The following is a 17,658-nucleotide window of genomic DNA, read 5'->3' on the forward strand; positions in this document are numbered from 1 at the left end:
AGATTGGCAAATCTTCAGAAATCACAATTAAATGATAATAAAGTCAAGAGTAAGCAACAGGACCGAAGCAAACAGTTAGGGCTTTCTACTTCTAACAACAGCTTAGCTAACACTCCCCAGGAGTACAGCAATGATCTTAAATCATTCCCATCCCGGAGTCCTTCACAAGGGGACGAAGAAGATTCAGCCCTGATTCTGACACAGGACAACCTGAAAAGCTCTGATCCTGACCTCTCGGCGAACAGTGATCAGGAGTCTGGTGTGGAGGACTTAAGCTGTAGGTCCCCAAGTGGGGGTGGCTGCTTGCCTAGTGAAGACAGTGGCAAGGATTCAGACGAGGCTGTGTTTCTGGCAGTCTGAAATACCTTCACAAACAGCAAGGATCCGGGTGACGTTGACTCTTTCACAGTCTGGAACGGCAGCTTTTCATCAGATGAAGAAAGGGAGTGGTCTGTGGCCTAAAGAAACAATCCAAAGAAAGGGAACTGTGCAATTGTGTAAGTAAAGATCTAAGCAGAACAAGCCATTATTAATTTTAAGACATAATGCTAAAGAAAGCTACTATCTGCTGTTATGTTTAGTTAACCCAGTGTGGTATTTGTATTACCAATGCCGCGTGTAATTTCTCCTTACTTTGTACATTTCCATAATTATTTATTGTACAAAATAATAGTTCATCTCCAAAGACGTGAAATTCCAAAGTACTCGCTTACACACAGGGACAAGGCTGGAGATTCATTAGTTTTAGCCTTACTGGTGAATCAGTCAAAACTTATTTTTGTAGAGCTCTTTTGCCTTCAGACATATTATGTATATTCTTCACCTTTTTTTCACGGGAGGTGTTAAAGTTTGATTTCCAACAATTATTTTGCATATTCTCCTACTAGAATCCTTTACGGAAAACTAACAAAAGGACATGCTTGCTTAGGGGACAAATGAAGCTTTGATCATGTGAAAATACCCTTTAGCAAGCAGCTGCTGCTGCTGCTGCACATGAATGCATTCCATTTGTACTCAGCTCTCAACCAGTCTTGAAAGTTCAGTAGTTTCTGTGAGCAGAACATCATGGAATATAACAGAGTATACTACACAGCCTTCGTGGTAAAGCACCCCTTTATAATGAAAGGTACGTTAGACAGTACACTCTAGCCTCTTTGTTTTGTTCTCAAGTTCAACTGTTTGTATCTTACTCTACATGATATAAAGGTGTAAATTTTAAAGGTAATAAAACCCCAAATTTTCCAGCCTATTTTGATTCTTACTTGAAAATATTTGAGTGGGAGTAAGGTACATACACAGTGGAGAGAATAGGGAATCCAAAATCACTTATAGCAATCACTTGTGAAAGCATCACTACAAATTCAGAATTAAAGGAAGGTTATGCCCTTAAAGGAACTGTTATAAACAATATTTCTTCCAAATTTTATTGTTCAAAATAAACCTAACCACAACCAAGGGTGTTTTTTTTTTTTTTATCCTCACACTAAATTTCCCTTTTAGTATTTGCCAACCTGAACAGACCATGGCAATGTTAATTTAAGAAAAAGGCTGATTCACCACAACAGAAAGCTTAATCTCATTTGTTCAAGCATTTTCATACTTTTAAGAGTAGAAGTAATAGCTCTCATAACCATAGATACAGAAGTAAACTACTGAAAAGTGTTTAAAAAAATTTAGAATGTTTTGAAACTTGCTAAACAGGCTTTCATGTCAGGATGTAATTCTTCCAAGGTTTGTTTTTTTTTTTTTTTTTTTTGTATTCAATTAAAGCAAGCAGTTAAAAATATAATTCATATGGCTGCTCTTACCTGCTTGGAGACAATGTGGTATTGCACTCTAGTAAAGCAAAGCTGTAGTAATATAAGTTTACTTTCATTGCACTTCATACTACTCCTTTAAATGCAGAATTACAGGCAGAATTAAATTATATAAATATACCTCAATTTAGCAGCTTTAGATTTTATTATTCAGTCTGCTTTTATGGAATGGCTTTTCATTCTGTTCTACAAAGTTATGTTATTAAAAACGAGTAGGTAAACTTCAGTGTTGTTAATATCCTCTTAGGGGACCTGCTGTCTTTGAACAAATAATTCAATTCCTAACAGCCAGATTTATCTTAATGTTATACTGGAAAGGCCAGATCCTCAATTTGATAAATCACTGTAGCTCAACTGAAATAAATACAGCTATGATTTATACTCTGTTGAGAATCTAGCCTTCTAGGTTTTAATCTTTATGAATTTTTAATAAATGAAAGCCCTCATTTTAATTGCACTTTTAAAAATGTTTCATGTTTTAAACGTAGCCTGTAAAATTGATGGTATTAAAGGAGATTTTGAGTGGGTTTTCTCAAACTAAAGAAACATGCTGCAACGTCAGCAAGAAAAACAAAACACACAAATATTCTGCCTAAAAATGAGTTGGAAAATGGGCGATATTGTTGTATATCATTAAAATGTAACATTGTTTATGACGGTAGTGTGTCCTACTGGACATGTCTAGAAATAAATGCAGAACAATATATGCAAATTCAAAGCACTGTCTTCGTGTCGCTTATGCAACTCTTTGTAACTAGCTTTACAACTAAAATATTAATATATTAACATTTCATATTAAGCCTTTACTTAGCAGCCCTCTGTAATGTGTCTTTCAGTCCTTGGAATTTTGCCTTAGCTACTGTTTTCATTGTAATGTATGTATTTGTGGCATTATTATCCTGCTAAGAAACTTTTAAATAAACACTTAGGTTATTTAGTGTTATTTCGCACCACTAAACAAAACAAAGGTTTGCTTTCCTGATTTTTGTAATACGTTTTTTCCTTTACTCAAGAGACACTGTCACTGACATCAAGGGATTTTTCTATCTTCCACACTTCGATACTTGAATCCAGTAGTTTAAACTGTGGAAGAACCTACAACTGATAACTAAGAAAACTGAGGCTCCTGTCAATTGAATTAATTATATGGGAGTGTGTTACACTCCTGTATCACTTCTTTTTTTTTTTTTAGGGAATGAAAAACAAAAAGGATGAGAAAACAGCACTATGAACTATACTGATTTCTTGTAGCCTTGTGGGGATCTCCCCTCTGCTGCAGATCCTTGCAAATCTGGCATAAGCCCACTGTAATTTGAAATAAGACACAAATGAACATAACTAAACTGGTGGAAAGAAAGGATTAGAAGAGCATTATAGATTTCTGTGGTATAATTTTAGCCTCACAAGGTTCATGCTGTCTTTAGTATGAAAATGGGCATCTCAGGACACCAAAGGCAATGGGATCAAACAACTGAAGTTTTCTCTACAAAAGATCACCATTTAAAGAACAGAAAGAAAATGTATTCACTAGATGCTTTAACTGGTAGCTCTATACATGACATAGACAAAGGTGGTAAACTGGTAATGGATTTTAGAAAGCCGAGAAATAAAATTAAAAAGTTGGCAGGCACAACTCAGACCATAGTATATCATTAAAAGAAAGTAGAGAAAAAGAACAAAATAAGTAAAAGGAGGGAGGCAGGGAAGGAAAACTTTGTAACATTAGCACTAAGGCAGGGAACCACATTCTTTGAAGAAAGGAACAAGCCAGAGCGGCAGTTTACATAGCATGAGAGATGTTTGATGACACAAACTACTAACAATTACAACCCATCAACAACAAGGAGGTACCCTTTGCAATGAAGAGGAATATTACATTACTGCTGACCAGCTAACTTGATGCTTTTATGTGGACACTGCCCTGATCTGCACACAGACGTTATCACAAAGGTTACAGCTGAGGCAAAGGGCTGCTGGTGCACATAGGCTGAAGGCTGAGTGTAACTTTTAGGTTGGCTGGTCATCCTTATACTCTGTAGGGCAGAGACAGGCAAACACCACAGTGACTGAAAAATCCTCCAAGGACAGGTAAGCCACTGACAATTTATTTGGGAAGGGAGGAACATGCGGTGGGGTAAGTTAAAAGTCAACATCACAGTACTAAGACTAGTTAAAAATGTGCCAAAGGTCTAGGGCCAGGGGTACAGCAAACCCTGAATTCAGAGGGGCCAGCCACTGCCAGAGAGTGGGGCGATGAGAAGGAATGGCAAAATAAACATTCAACTTTACTTATATTTAAATTTCCAGTAAAGCACCTGGAGCCAACAAATCAAGTCATGTTAAATCTTAAAATAAAATGTAGTGGTCTTTTTATATAAATCATTTTGGAAAGAATGAAGAAGTTCTTTATGTTAAGGTATTTCCTCATTATTGATATACAAAGCTTTCTTTGTAGTTTATTATTACATAGAAATTTGACCACTACAGGCATCTGACCAAAACAAGGCATTTACAAAAGCAGTAGCCAGAGATGGAACATGGGTTTTCAAAGCCCATTTTTAGTAAAGGTGGCTCCAAGAATTATGGCTGTTGAAAAGGTCAAACAGGAAAAGCTCAAATCACTACATACAAAGACTAAAAGTTCGTCCTTGAGTATCTTACTGCATCTATTTCCAACACAATTCTGTTGGAATTGTCTTGCAATGCTCAACTCTATCCGTAAGTTAGACAATTACAAGGTACATTAAAAATCTGAAAGCTTTTATTTGTAAGTTTAACACATTACAGTACTTACTGTTCAGAATAATGTATACAATAAGGCTGTGATAATTGACTTAACTTTGTTGCCAGAGTTTTAATTCAGTTTTATCTGCATGTCTCCTAAATCTCTCTTTTAGAAAGATTTATCCTAATCTTTAAAGGGAGTAGGAAGAACTGGGACAGAAACAAGACTAAAAGATTTCTAACTTCCACATTTGGTCAAGGTCCAAAGCGGCAAAGCTGCAGCAGTATGTACAGCAGAAATATCAGAACTATAGTAGATTATTAGATACTGCTTAGAATTAACTTTATTATAGTCTCTTACTTGTAGTGATGGCCAGCACAGCTGTACAAACCTGATAATATCTGTCTTTCAGAAAAGCTGGCATATCAAATACACCATGAAATCTAGGAAAACTTTATTCTATAAGCCCCAGCTGAATGTACCATTAACATCAGTTGTATACAAGATCACCCTAAAATGAAACCTACTTGATTTCATGCTTAAAATTTTTCTGGTTTGCAATAGCATCAGTTACAACTGCTATATGGAGAACTCAGTTCTGGATTTAAGTAGTCACTTGACTCGGGGAAGAACAAGAGGCCTAAACTCAGCTATAGAAAACAATTAGCAGTAAGATCAGGTATTAAAATTAGGCAAAATCCAGACTCAGTTATCAGTTACGATGCAGACTGTACCCCCACCCCAAACTACTACAACACCAAGTACAAGCCACCTCCTGACTCTTGTATTTCTTACTCATTTATTTTACTTTTCCACTTGGCAGAACGCTTCCATGAGCATGACATGGTGCAAGGCTCTCCAGAAACAAGTTACTCTGTGTAGCCTTTTATTCCAGATTGCTTGAGTTCACCTGACCCATTTCAAAGTATTTTAGAATATGCATCTAGCAGCGGCTGCCATTCTCATACACTTCATAGGGAATTGTTTAAAGCTGGATTACACACCACATTTTGGCAAAATAATATAAGGAAAGCACTTAACAATGCTACCAGTGTGCTGGAGGCCAAAACCAACTCTGACAGTGTTATCAGTGTTCTACTAACTCTTCTGGTGAAAGTATGAAGATAGTATCTAAGGAAAAATGTTCCCATTGGTACAACCAGTGTAGGACTAAAAAGAAAAAATGAAAAGACCCCCACAAACTGGCTGCTGGTCGGCTTGTCCTTTAAAGGCCAGAAACACGGTCATTCCTGCAAGTGACAGGACACCCGTACACCAGTGCTGAAGATACTTCTGTGGTTCTTTTCTAGAGGATGGGTTTGTGACTGCAGAAAGGGCTAAGAAATAGGGGAAAAAAAAATCTAAGAATAGGAACAACACTATGAGAAAAAAAGGAGAGAAAAGAGAAGACCTTAAACTTTCATATCGTTGAAAAAGAAACACTGTTCTAAGAACTTACATTGAACAGTGACATTTTCTCCTAGACTCTCCTCTACTACCATCAGAAGGACTCCATGGAGAAGTCCTGAATTAGTAAATTTGCTCATAAAATAACTTAAGAGGAAAAGAACTTGTACGGGTTTGGGATGTAAATCCCCTGAAGGTGACCTGGCTAGAGTTCAGTCACAGTAGAGCACCGTAATACACCACAAAATTCAACAGGAGGTGGCAGATGAGGACAGAAGTCTGCCATTCCATGACATTATAAAACGTATAAAGATACTAGCCCACATCAGGAAGAGCACCAGATGTTTGGTTATCTGTTCCTTTCTCTGCTTACAAGGAAGAAACAACAAAAAGTGAGCCCTGTACAGAATTGCGCGTCTAGCCTTTAAGACTGTTAGCTAGACACTCATAAAAACATTAAAAACAACTTGTACACTCTGCACAAAAATAGATGGGGTTTGCCAAGAAGGTAACACTGTTGACTTAAATCTAACTCTTTTCCAGAGCTGCAGAAGTCACACTACTCAGAGATCCAAGTCCAGAACCACTTGGAAACCTACACAATCTCATTTTTAATTAGGGCTTTAGTTAGCATATTAGCAGAAGTGCTATCAATATACACACAGTATTATACAGAGTCAATAGAAATGTTTTTTAGAAGAAGATATTCTAAAATTATTGCTTAATCATGGCACTTACAATCTGTTTATTTTTTTCAGGCACCTAAGTATCTTCTTTGATTTGGACCACAGTTCTATTTTCTTGGGACAACTAATCTCAGAATTTGGACCAGCTTTACAAAGAAAAATCCCATCAAATACCAGTGAATAATTTACTCGCTCTGAAAGGCAGTAGCGTAAGACAGACAACTACAGTATTGTAGAGTATGACAGGGCTCAGGCTAAAGCCCCATTTGAAGATTCACCAGACTGTGCAACAGACTTCTTGCACTTATGTGATATGACATTTTGGCAGTAGAGCATCAAGTTTAGGACTGACTGAAGATTAGCGATACAGAAAAGTACTCACTTGGACTGATGAGCTTTAGTTTGAAACTTGAATCTGTGATGTTATGTGACCCTACCTAGGTAAACATGGAGGTAGTGTCTTGGCTAAGAGGTTTATCTCCAGATTGCTTCCTGCCAAGAAAGAAGCAGGGTCCCTGATACATTACTCAATCAGTGCTTTATCTTATTCATCTCTCAGAACTGTACAACACCTTTTGTTCTTCTGTAACTTGACTGTCTGCATGAAAACCTAATGCACTGACAAGGTTAAGAAAAGAATGTGGTTTTTTGCAAGAGCAAGAAAGAACACATGCATGTATTTAGGGACTGTATTTTTCTCCTATAGAATACTGCACTTGGTCCTATCCTTTCTCACCAGAAATACCCCCCACCCTAAAAAAATGTCAGCTCACCAGAGGCAAGATTCAGTGATTAAAGAGCAGAATTAACACTCACTTCCAAATTCTATCACTGCCCTTAACATATCACACTATGCAACTTCGGCCAAATTGGTTTCTTCTTTCCTTAAAATTAGGAAAAAATAACTGCTACTAGTTTTTGTAAAGTGCTTTTGAGGTCCTCACATGATGAACATATTCATACCGCACAAAAACAGGAACTGGGAGGTGACCTGATTATTTTTCCTTTAAGTAAAAACAAATATGAAAATCAAATTGTTAGATGAAAATTGTGTTTAATTACAGTGCTGCGTACCAAGCCACTCCTGAAACCAAGTGCATCAGTGCTACTGAGCAACATACCAAATCTATGCAGAGATCATTTATTCTACTTTGATTCCAGTATAATTTGTTCCAACACATCCTTTGCTTAATCCAAATCAATTTATCCAAAACACAATACAGGCTATACTTAGTTTTGTATTATTACTTAAAAGTAAAAAACTTGTTCTTAAACATTTTGGCTTCAAGAAAAGACAGCTTGTGAATCCACTGACAAACTCAAGTTATTAACTTCTTCAGTTTCCAAAGTCCTGTCACCACTTACCTCAAACTCTCCACAGATCAAGCCAAATCTATGTTTAAAGTTCAAAATACAAAAGATATGAATTATGTTTTTATAAAAATGTAAAAAGCTAGTCAAAATTACATGTTTAGGTATTTAAACTCTGAAGAATGGAGTATAGCAGCAGGAACTTAAATATAATAGGAACTATCAACAATAAATACAAGAAATTAGTGCAAAGATTGCAATAGAAGGATTCTTGAGTACAATGAGAATATAAAGAGACATTCTAATTTATACAAAAACCATCCCAACTCTGTATACAATCTCTTCTATAAATACAACCATATAAGATGAAATGCTTATTTGCAAATAATAGTTATTAAAAAGTGTGCTTTATTGGGTTTTTCACTCGTTCTCTTGGCAGGTGTAGTTTGCAGGAAGTCTGTAAAGACAAATTTCCATAATTAGATATTTTAACTCCTCCAGAAGTTATGCTTTAAATACAACTAACAGATACAGTACATACTTGATTTCCACAAAAGCATTATTAGAACACTAAGTACTGTAGCATATCCATTTCCAGTTAGCAATTTCTGTGTCACGATGAGATAAATTGTAAAAAAAAATAAAAAATAAAAAAAAAATATATATATATGTCACCACAAATATTAAAATAGCAGTTTACCTATAGCGGAGCATGAAATTGGCTGTGCACTGCTATTGCCTGTTGAAGTTTTTCCTCTTTGGCTCGTCTACAATGGCAGAGCTACAAAACAAGACACAGGAAAGGTAAATTCTGAAAGGAATTTTTTTATAACTCATGCTATAGTTTCTCTAACAATTTAGCTACTTTGCAGGATCTTTAAAAAAGGAAAACCCATGTGAACCACTTCCCTTCCAAGCTTCAGGCTAGACAACTATCTATATTCTAACATTATTGCATCCACAACTGCTTACAAGATAATTGTTTCCTATGTTACAAAATGCATTTATCAGGCATCTTTAAAGGAAGGTGCACTACCCAGTAAATTGTTCTTGTCACAGCATGAGCAAGAACGGTAGTTTTTGAACCTCAGTTACTTGTTCGGTGATAGCCATCAACGGAACAATTAAAGAAATTTAATAAATTAAACATTAAGGTTAATATAACACATCACTCTATGCTGACTTACCAAATTTAAAATTTTCCATGTGGTTATCTTCCCTATATCTATACAGAAGAAAGTGACACAAAAATATCTGCAGCAACACAGCTTGGGTCTAATGCAGGAGTCCTTTGCACTCCCACCTTAAAAATACATGCCTTCAGAATGCAAGTTACATCCTAAACAGACTAAAGCCACTTAGGGATGTATTTTCTTCCGTGGGAGCTTACTAAAGCACTGTTCTGTATCACAGGACCGCTCAAACTCTAAGTCTTAAATATATTCATTTTGTGTTGTGTATCTCTCAGATTAGAATGATTTGTGTATTACACACCGTTCTCTTTTCCATGAAACTACTAAGAAAGTCATCTATTTCTGTTTTGCCTTCCAAGAAGTCTTCTGCAATAGTGTCAGATTCCTCTTCAGCTTCATGAGCAGCTACTTTAAGTCTGGCTTGCAGAGCACTTGGACTGCAACTCTAAGAAAATAAAAACTCCCATGTAATATTAAACTGTCGATCAAAACCTATATTTCCAAGAAGAAAGATAAATGACTATATAAATACAGAATATGTGAATAGAGCATTATTATTATTATTACATAAATGCCTAAGCAAACAGATGAAGCTTCATCTCCAAGAAACAGCATAGCTTGTTAAACTAGAAAGGATTCGATGCGAGAAGTGATGCTGGTTTAGGCCTTGGTTCACAATCACTCTCACAAATGTGTAAAGCTTTTCAACTTCTACCCTACACTGTAGAAAGCATCCCACTTGGAAATCTGATAGGTGCTCAAACACCTGATTTCCGAGTAGAACTAGCGTTTCAGGTGTCTTCAATAGAATCTACTTTTGACACTCAGTAGTGAACCTGAGAAGTATAAAAAGGTAAAAAAGCACTTGCTGTTCAGCTATTAAATATCTCTGAAATAACCGTGGAGGGGAAGACAGGAAAGGAAAAAGCACCTACTCAAGAAGTAGATGGGCTGCTAATCTAAACCAGTATACTCATTCTTCTGTTCTTCTAAACCTTGAACCTTATTTCTGTTTATTGCACATAATTTATTTTTCCTCTAATATGTTTGGGCAGTTCATCAGAATGTGATTCACATCTTCAGTAGAAGTTTGTACAGAGCCAGAACTGCAAAATTAAGGTATTTATAGATTTTAGATGCTTGGACTACACTTCATCTACTCCATGAAGAATATTTTACTTATGTACTGTAAAACTGTAATGTAACCAGAAATTTCCTGTTAAATTAATCTTGTGTAACATAAGGAGAGTTTTCTCTAATAAAAGATTACTAAAATTCACCCACAGTATAAATAGAAAGACTTGTATTGAAATCTAAAGGAGTGATAACACGAGATACCAGGTAGTGCACAATGAACTTCAATACATGAAGATACAGCATATGTGGAAAACCAGCACAAAAATCCATCTGCTACTCCCCAACCCTCAGCCTCCTAACCATCACTAAATTGAACCAGCAAATCTAACTTAGAAAAAAGAAAAGGTAATATAGCAGAGGGGTAGTATCTCCTGTTCTTAAGTGGTTTCTTATAGAAATAGTGTTTCTCAATGCCAACTACCTCTGCCCACTTTAAAGCCAATTTACATCACACAAAGGAAGCATTAGGAGTCAGACTATTCTGATTTTTAGGTGAGGAAACATTTAATTCATTTAGAACACCTGTGAAACCATTCAGTTTGCTGTCATGTAACTTTTTCCTTGTTATTTTGCATTTTGTTACTTTTTGGGCATTTTGAAATTCGGGTACTATGCATGTTATTTTGATGGACTGTTGTATTCTCAGGTGAAAAGTCTTGCAAATAATGAAGATTTCAGTGCAGAAATTGGTTTATGACAACTTACATCTTCAATGCATATCCTGGTAAATATACTAAAATATTCTTCCCCAAACTGCTTTCTGAAATGATGACTTTAGCCTATTTGCGCTGTAGAATGTGCAGTTTGACAGCGCATATAACATGTTGCCTAAAGTAAGCATACCCAGTAAATCACAGAATTCAAGTTTCTAAAGCAATGGGTTTAATCATTTTCATCTGATACAGTTTTCCAAGCTCATTCTGTTAAATTGGTACCATTACTTAAACAATTTCTTTAAAAATCATTGTTCTTACAACTGGTTTGACCCAGGATTGTACTTAAGAACAGGTCTAAACGATTGCCATGCTCCCTTCTTCCAACTTTACTTTTATTGCAGGGTTAAAAACAAAAAAAAAAACAACACCCATTCAAAAAAACAGTAGTGCAATCATAACACTGTTTTGCTTTCAAACTGTTTGGCACTTCATCCCATTTTATTTCATACTTGATGTGAATCTATTTCATATACAGTAGAATTTAACCAGAATAATACTCTTCATGGAGATAGAAATAAAACATTCAGTTTGTTCAGAAGTATTCTTAAAGGATAATATGATATAGAAATTATACCTCATTAAGTTCATGCTGTCTTTGCATCTTTTTTTCAAATGCTGCTTTCATCTGTGTGAGTTGCTCATACTGGAAGGAAGAAGAAAAAGAATGTTTTCCCCCCGAAGAAAACAGAATATTACAACTAATATTTCTGAAAAAGATTGTTTTGTTCACTTACTTTATCCAACACCATCTGTCTTTTTGCCTCGAGACTAGGCTCCAGCAACAAGTTTTTTTCTGTGAAATAAAGTCACTATTACTACTTTTTTTTTTAAAGGATTCAGTTCGCAGAACACAGCCACAGATGTTAATGTTTTGACATCTTACTTGCCAGCTCTTCAACGCTCTTCACCAGCTCATCTCTATCAGTAATGACTTGCTTCAGCTGTGGTAGAGTCATGAACTGTTCCAGTAACACTTCCTCTTGCTCGTTCATATTGGTCAGCTGCGCTATACTATATTCAAACAGAAAGAAAGCAGATTTAAATCTATCAGCAAACATTATGTGTAGATTTACTAATTTCTGTAAAAAGTAAGAAGGTTGAGGCACTTTTTGGGACTGTACAGATATACAACACTTGACCACAATTTAATTTTCCCCTTTCTCCTGAACTGTGGGCTCTACTATTTGCAGCAGTGATCTTAAAAAGCAGTGTGTTTAAAAAGTATCTCTCATTTCAAGTCTTACTTCCTAAAAAGTGTTTTTTGTTACTATAGTGGGTTGACTTGGCCAGCTACCAGGTGCCCACCCAGCTGTTCTCTCAGTCCCCCTTGTCAACAGGATACAGAGGAAAAGTTTGTGGGTTGAGATCAAGACAGGGAGATCAGGTACCAATTACCATCACAGGCAAAACACACTCAACTTGGGAAAAAATAATTTATTGCCAATTATAGTAAGAGTCAGATGGTGAGAAAGATAAAAACCCAAAACACCTCACCCCCTTTCTCCCTAGGCTCCACTTTTTCATTCCCAACTCCTCTACCTCCCCCTGCCCCAAGCAACGTGGGGAGCAGGGGGAATTCCAGGCATTGAAGCCAGTCTGTAACAGTTATCCCTGCTGCTCCTTCCTCCTCACACTTTCCCCCTGTTCCAGCATGGGTCCCTCTCCGTGGGCTGCAGTTTCCCTCAGAGCACATCTGCCTGCTCCAATGTGGGGTCCGTCCTCCACGGACTGCAGTGTGGATATCTGCTCCAGCACAGTCTTCTCCATGGGCTACAGGGAAATACCTGTTCTGCTGTGGTCTTTTCCAAAACTTCCATACGCTGCAGATGAATATCTGCTCTGACACTTCAAGCACCTCCTCCCCCCGCTTCTTCTCTGATCTTGGTGTTTGTGGGATTCTCACACTCTTCCACCTCTCCCCTCAATCCTCACTGCCTCTACAGCATTTGCCCTTTCTAAAATGTGCTTTGATTAGAGGCACCACACACTTCACCGATTGACTCAGCTGTCCTGCAGTGGGTCTGCTGCCCAGCTGGCTGCACCTGGTATAGGAGCAGCTTACTGCCCCTTCTCATAAAGGCCACCAATGCAGCCCCCCAGCTACCAAAAATCTTGCCACCTACACACAACAGAACTACCCTGAACATCTGTAATACCATTTGTGATTTAATTCAACTACCACCAGAATAATGGAATTTTATTCTGATCTTCCTGGAAAGACCAAACTTGATTAGAATGTTTTGTTTAAACAAGCAAATTACACTTCCTCCCAAATCCCCCAACTTTCTGCTACAATTTATAGCTGATTTAGCTAAATTAAACATGCTCTATGCAGGTGTCAAGGGAAATGAAAAAAAAAAAAACAAAACAAAAAACCCAGAAGTCCTTCTCACAAAAGGTCTTTTCATTTTTGAAAGGACAGTTTTCAATCACTAAACAATGACATCACCATAATGATGTGAGATCAGAAAGAAACTGATCTCCTAAGACCTTTTCAGAATTAATAGCTAATTTTTAATCTATTCAATCCCAGGTTGAATCAAGGAGGTTGTCTCATTAGATCTGAGCAAGCTGATAGGAACAATAACTAATACAATTTTTTTTTTAATTGTGACAAGATATGCTTTTGATTAAAATATTTGTGTAATATGTCTGTGAAGTATGGAGATGTGGAATTGATTTGCACTGGGACAGCCGGCACATTTACCATCTGGATTTATCTAACGCAAACCCCCTACACAAGCTGAGCTGTTCACAAAGTAGGCCACTGTTTACCCTGCGCTACAGTCCTTTCAAAGTTAAGAGAATGTAATTTGTGAACCAGTCTCAAGTCCATTTCCCTCTCCTCCTTCGGAAGTTATGCTTGTTGTATTAGTAGAAATCAAGTCCCTGGCGAGGCCCCTGAAGACAGCAGAACACTGATAGCTAGGAAAAGTAAAAGTAAATGCTCTTTTTCTTGGTGTTGGATCCTAAAGTATTGTTCCTGCTGAGAAAACCCTAAACAAGCAGCACATTTGAATACAAAGTTGCTTACTTTCTGACTCTACAATTTTGGTAAGTGGTATTTCTCCTATTTACAATTTCTACAAAATCCTTTCAGTGATGTATATAGACATTTGACCAAAATCAGATACAGACCAGCAGTAATTGCCTTTGAATCGCTATGGAAAGCCTTGCTACCTTCTGAAAATTTACCTTAGTTCTGAGAGTTCTGGAAATGTATCAGGAACATCAGGCATCTTGTAAGTAAATCCATTCTGGCCAGCCTAAATGGAAATTTAGAAATGCTTAATAGATTTTTGAAAATTTCTTCATATTTAACCTGATTTATCCGAAACTGGAGAGGAGTATCTGCCAGCAACAAGAAAAGTAGGAAAAGCAATAAGAAGCAGTAGCACCAGTCTCCAAACAGAAGACATCTCTACTCCATCAGGGCAACAAAATACTTGGGGATATTTGGGGTGGCATGGCATAAAGATGAGTCAATTTTGGAGGAAAGTAATTCTGTCTTGCTATGTCCTCCATTTGACAACTGTTGGATGACCCAGGAAACACACAGGAGTACAACTCAGGGAAGTGAGAACAGAGAAAGAGATTCACATTTTGATCTCTTTCATGAGGTTTTAAAAGCTATAATCCCTTGGGGAAAAAAGTTTTTAGAAAAGGAAAAAAGTTCATCTTCATAAAAATGTGTAATTTTTAAACTCTACAAAGCCAGAAGTATCCTCCAAGATTAAGAAAGCTTTCATTTCTAAAGACAAGATTTGACGAAAGACTAAACATTTAGATATAAAGTTTTTGGAGGACGTTCAAATTAATGCTTCCTGAGTGCATCAGTGAGAGGGAGTTTGTGAGTATACATATAAAAGATCTGTGAAGAGAAGCTATTTTAAGTGTGAAAACGAGAAATACTCTACCCATAAAGGCTTGAGACTGCACGTTGTTGTCACTGGATAGGTTCCGGGCAAGAAATCCCATATAAAGGATCTCATTTTCTGTGGCTGAAGAAACAGTCACAAGCTGCACTATGGAGGAGCACAGCTCCAAAAAAATAGCATTTTCAAAGATATTAAGCATATCATTAGTTATCTGAAACTCAGAAAGACAAACTTGTTGCTCTGACTTCAAGTTTGTTCTAGAAAACTTCTCATCAAAGCCAGAATGACAGTTTCATCTTCCTAGCACCAGCAAAACAGTGAAGTACAGTCACTCAGACTGTTCCCTTGAGCTTTGCAGCAATGCCCTGTGTGCCCTTGAGGGAATTTATAGCCAGTGTCTGACAGCTTAAGCAGCAAAACTCAGCACACAGACCTGAAGCACTGCTTCTGCTGTTGGAACAGGTAGTGGCAGATCAGCAATCAAGCCGTAAGAGGGAGCAGCGGGCTTGTCTGTAGTGTAGCTTGAAGAAACTGATTCAGCAACGGGCACAGCTGCTATTGTTCGATTTGTTTCTTGAGGTGGGAATGGAGGAAGAAATGGAAACCCCTGAGGAGCATACGGAGGCATTCCAGCTGGTTTGTTGAAAAGGCTGAAAACAAACAAAAATCCACAACCAGGTGTAACCAGCTGCTTATAGCACAATTCTCGGCTTCATTATCATTTGAATGATAATTACTAGATCACATACAGGACATAATACTGAATTTGTAAATGACCATAAACTCTGCATTTTCTGTTCTCAGTTACTTCCAACATAGTAAGTCTACTTTGTCTTGTACTGCAACATAATATACAACTCCATTAAACTATATTCTTGCAGAGTAGCCAAATACATATTCATACTCTTAATGGTAAGAAAACTACTTCTCAAAAATTTGAGAGCATAGATTTAAACTGTTTCCACCTAAAAGTCCTGAGAAATTCATCTGTGTTGTACATTAGTCCTTATTTATGGTATAGCTTTTAATGGCTTGGGCAACACACACATAATTAGTTCCAAATACCATGAATGATTTTTTAAAAATTCACAACTGCAGCTGCATCTAAACCCAGTATGATTGTCAGCCATGAGCATAACAGTTGTACCAATAAACTTGTAATGTCTCAGACCAGTCTGCATATTTAATAAAATTATTTAAATTGCACAATTTCTGCTGCACTGTTGCGCAGAAGCTGCCTTTAAGCCTGTGAGATTATGAACAGAATGTGAACACAACTGCTTAGATCATGATCTGCAGCAAGTTCAAGATTTTATCTGATAATGTAAACACTCTTTTTCAAGAAAACAGAAGCACATAAAGTTACATCAGCATGTTGATACAGTAACTCCAACGAAATCTAGTGTTCCTTCTCAAAACAATCATGACATCAAGCGAGCAAATGAAATTGTGCAAGGGCAAAGAATCTATGTATCCTGATATATCCACTACAATATTCCTTTTCCTGCCTTAATAATATTTGGTTTAATTTCTTTTTTAAAAATGTAAGTGAATACACATAGTTCCATTCATCATGTTTATAGATACTTACTATGGAAATGACGTTGAGCTAGGAGCCAGAACTGGAGGATTCTTCCAAAACTCATCCAGTAAACTTTGAATAATTTTTCCAAGATCCGAGTGCATTGTAAACTGGTAAAAACAAAAACCCAAACTCAACGCAGAAGAAAAATTATGCCTGGAATCCAACAATTCCAACATGTACTGAACTTGACGTTTATTATAGCTTACAGCACTGCTGTGTGGGCATTTCAGAGACGTATCAGCTAATGTAAACTGTGTATACATAAGCTCCAAATAAAGTGATAAAGCCACCCAGAACTGAAGAAAAACTAAAAGTCTTTTGTGTATTCCACTATCAATGGAGAATCAATCAAGTACAATGTTCCTGATTAACAACAAAAAAACCCACCTTAGTTACCAAGTAACATTTGGGAAAACAAAGGAAGAAAGTAATAATCAAGATTTGAGACAAAAAGCATTAATTACACTCTGAAAAAGTTGTAACGTGTATGTCCGTGTCCCACCCGCCCCGCCCCCCCCCTAAAACTACCATATCCTTGTTGGCAGAGAAAAGGGGGGTGGGGAACCAAACAAAGAACAGCATATTAAAATCCTGAATATTAGAGCTAAAATCTTGACATCTTTCCAATAGGATTAGAGTAGAAAGAACTATGTTATAAAACAGTCTTAAAACATCCTTCACCCTTATTTGGAATACACTGTAGAGAAACAAAAATTGTGCTATTGGTACTAACAATAAAAGTGGTCGGAACTTTCTAAGCCATCATAACTTAAAATAGTTTTAGATATATGGAATATTCAACTCAGTAATGGTAGCAGTAAAAGAGTAATACTGATAATACAGAATAATATTGAATACTATGGAATTTTTCTTTTCAGAACCCTCAAAATACAGTTTGAGAGGGATTAGGGTGTGTACCAGCCTTTTTTACCAGAAGTATTATCAATAATCTAGTGTGACATGTATTAAAATTGCTAGTAACAGTAGATATATGTGAAGCTACAAATTATACATACATTACTTATTAATGGACTGGTCACATATACTCCCTGCTTGTCCATTAAATGATGTCTCACAGGTGGGAAAACACTGATGACTGGTTTTTCCTGAGGAAACTGAGGTGGAAGCAAGCTGCAAACACAAGCATAATCATTATTACAGCTACATCCCATAAAGTTTGCATAAGAAAGCTTCTTATGCAAA

The 17,658-nt window shown here is 36.8% G+C and overlaps 2 protein-coding genes across 5 annotated transcripts in view; one reads left to right on the forward strand and one right to left on the reverse strand.

Annotated features, from left to right (window-relative positions):
- MTMR7 (myotubularin related protein 7) overlaps window positions 1-3,436 on the forward strand; it is a 48,999-nt gene extending 45,563 nt beyond the window's left edge. For both annotated transcript variants that reach the window (XM_042808274.1, XM_042808273.1), the window contains one exon: window positions 1-3,436. In XM_042808274.1, coding sequence (XP_042664208.1) covers window positions 1-360 — 360 coding nt within the window. In that variant the 3' untranslated portion in view covers window positions 361-3,436.
- Window positions 349-17,658, reverse strand: part of VPS37A (VPS37A subunit of ESCRT-I) — a 22,373-nt gene continuing 5,063 nt past the window's right edge. For 2 of the 3 annotated variants that reach the window (XM_042808275.1, XM_042808277.1), the window contains exons 3-12: window positions 17,472-17,586; window positions 16,462-16,562; window positions 15,304-15,520; window positions 14,188-14,258; window positions 11,876-12,003; window positions 11,727-11,785; window positions 11,567-11,635; window positions 9,441-9,584; window positions 8,647-8,727; window positions 7,670-8,403 (exon numbers count right to left, since the gene is read on the reverse strand). In XM_042808275.1, the coding sequence (XP_042664209.1) occupies window positions 8,647-8,727; window positions 9,441-9,584; window positions 11,567-11,635; window positions 11,727-11,785; window positions 11,876-12,003; window positions 14,188-14,258; window positions 15,304-15,520; window positions 16,462-16,562; window positions 17,472-17,586 (985 nt within the window). In that variant the 3' untranslated portion in view covers window positions 7,670-8,403. Of the gene's footprint in view, window positions 459-7,669; window positions 8,404-8,646; window positions 8,728-9,440; window positions 9,585-11,566; window positions 11,636-11,726; window positions 11,786-11,875; window positions 12,004-14,187; window positions 14,259-15,303; window positions 15,521-16,461; window positions 16,563-17,471; window positions 17,587-17,658 lie in introns of those variants that run through there. The other variant, XM_042808276.1, reaches the window with a different exon arrangement.

This window comes from Tyto alba, unplaced genomic scaffold (assembly GCF_018691265.1).
Source record: "Tyto alba isolate M040663 unplaced genomic scaffold, T.alba_DEE_v4.0 Super-Scaffold_6, whole genome shotgun sequence".
NCBI lineage: Eukaryota > Metazoa > Chordata > Aves > Strigiformes > Tytonidae > Tyto > Tyto alba.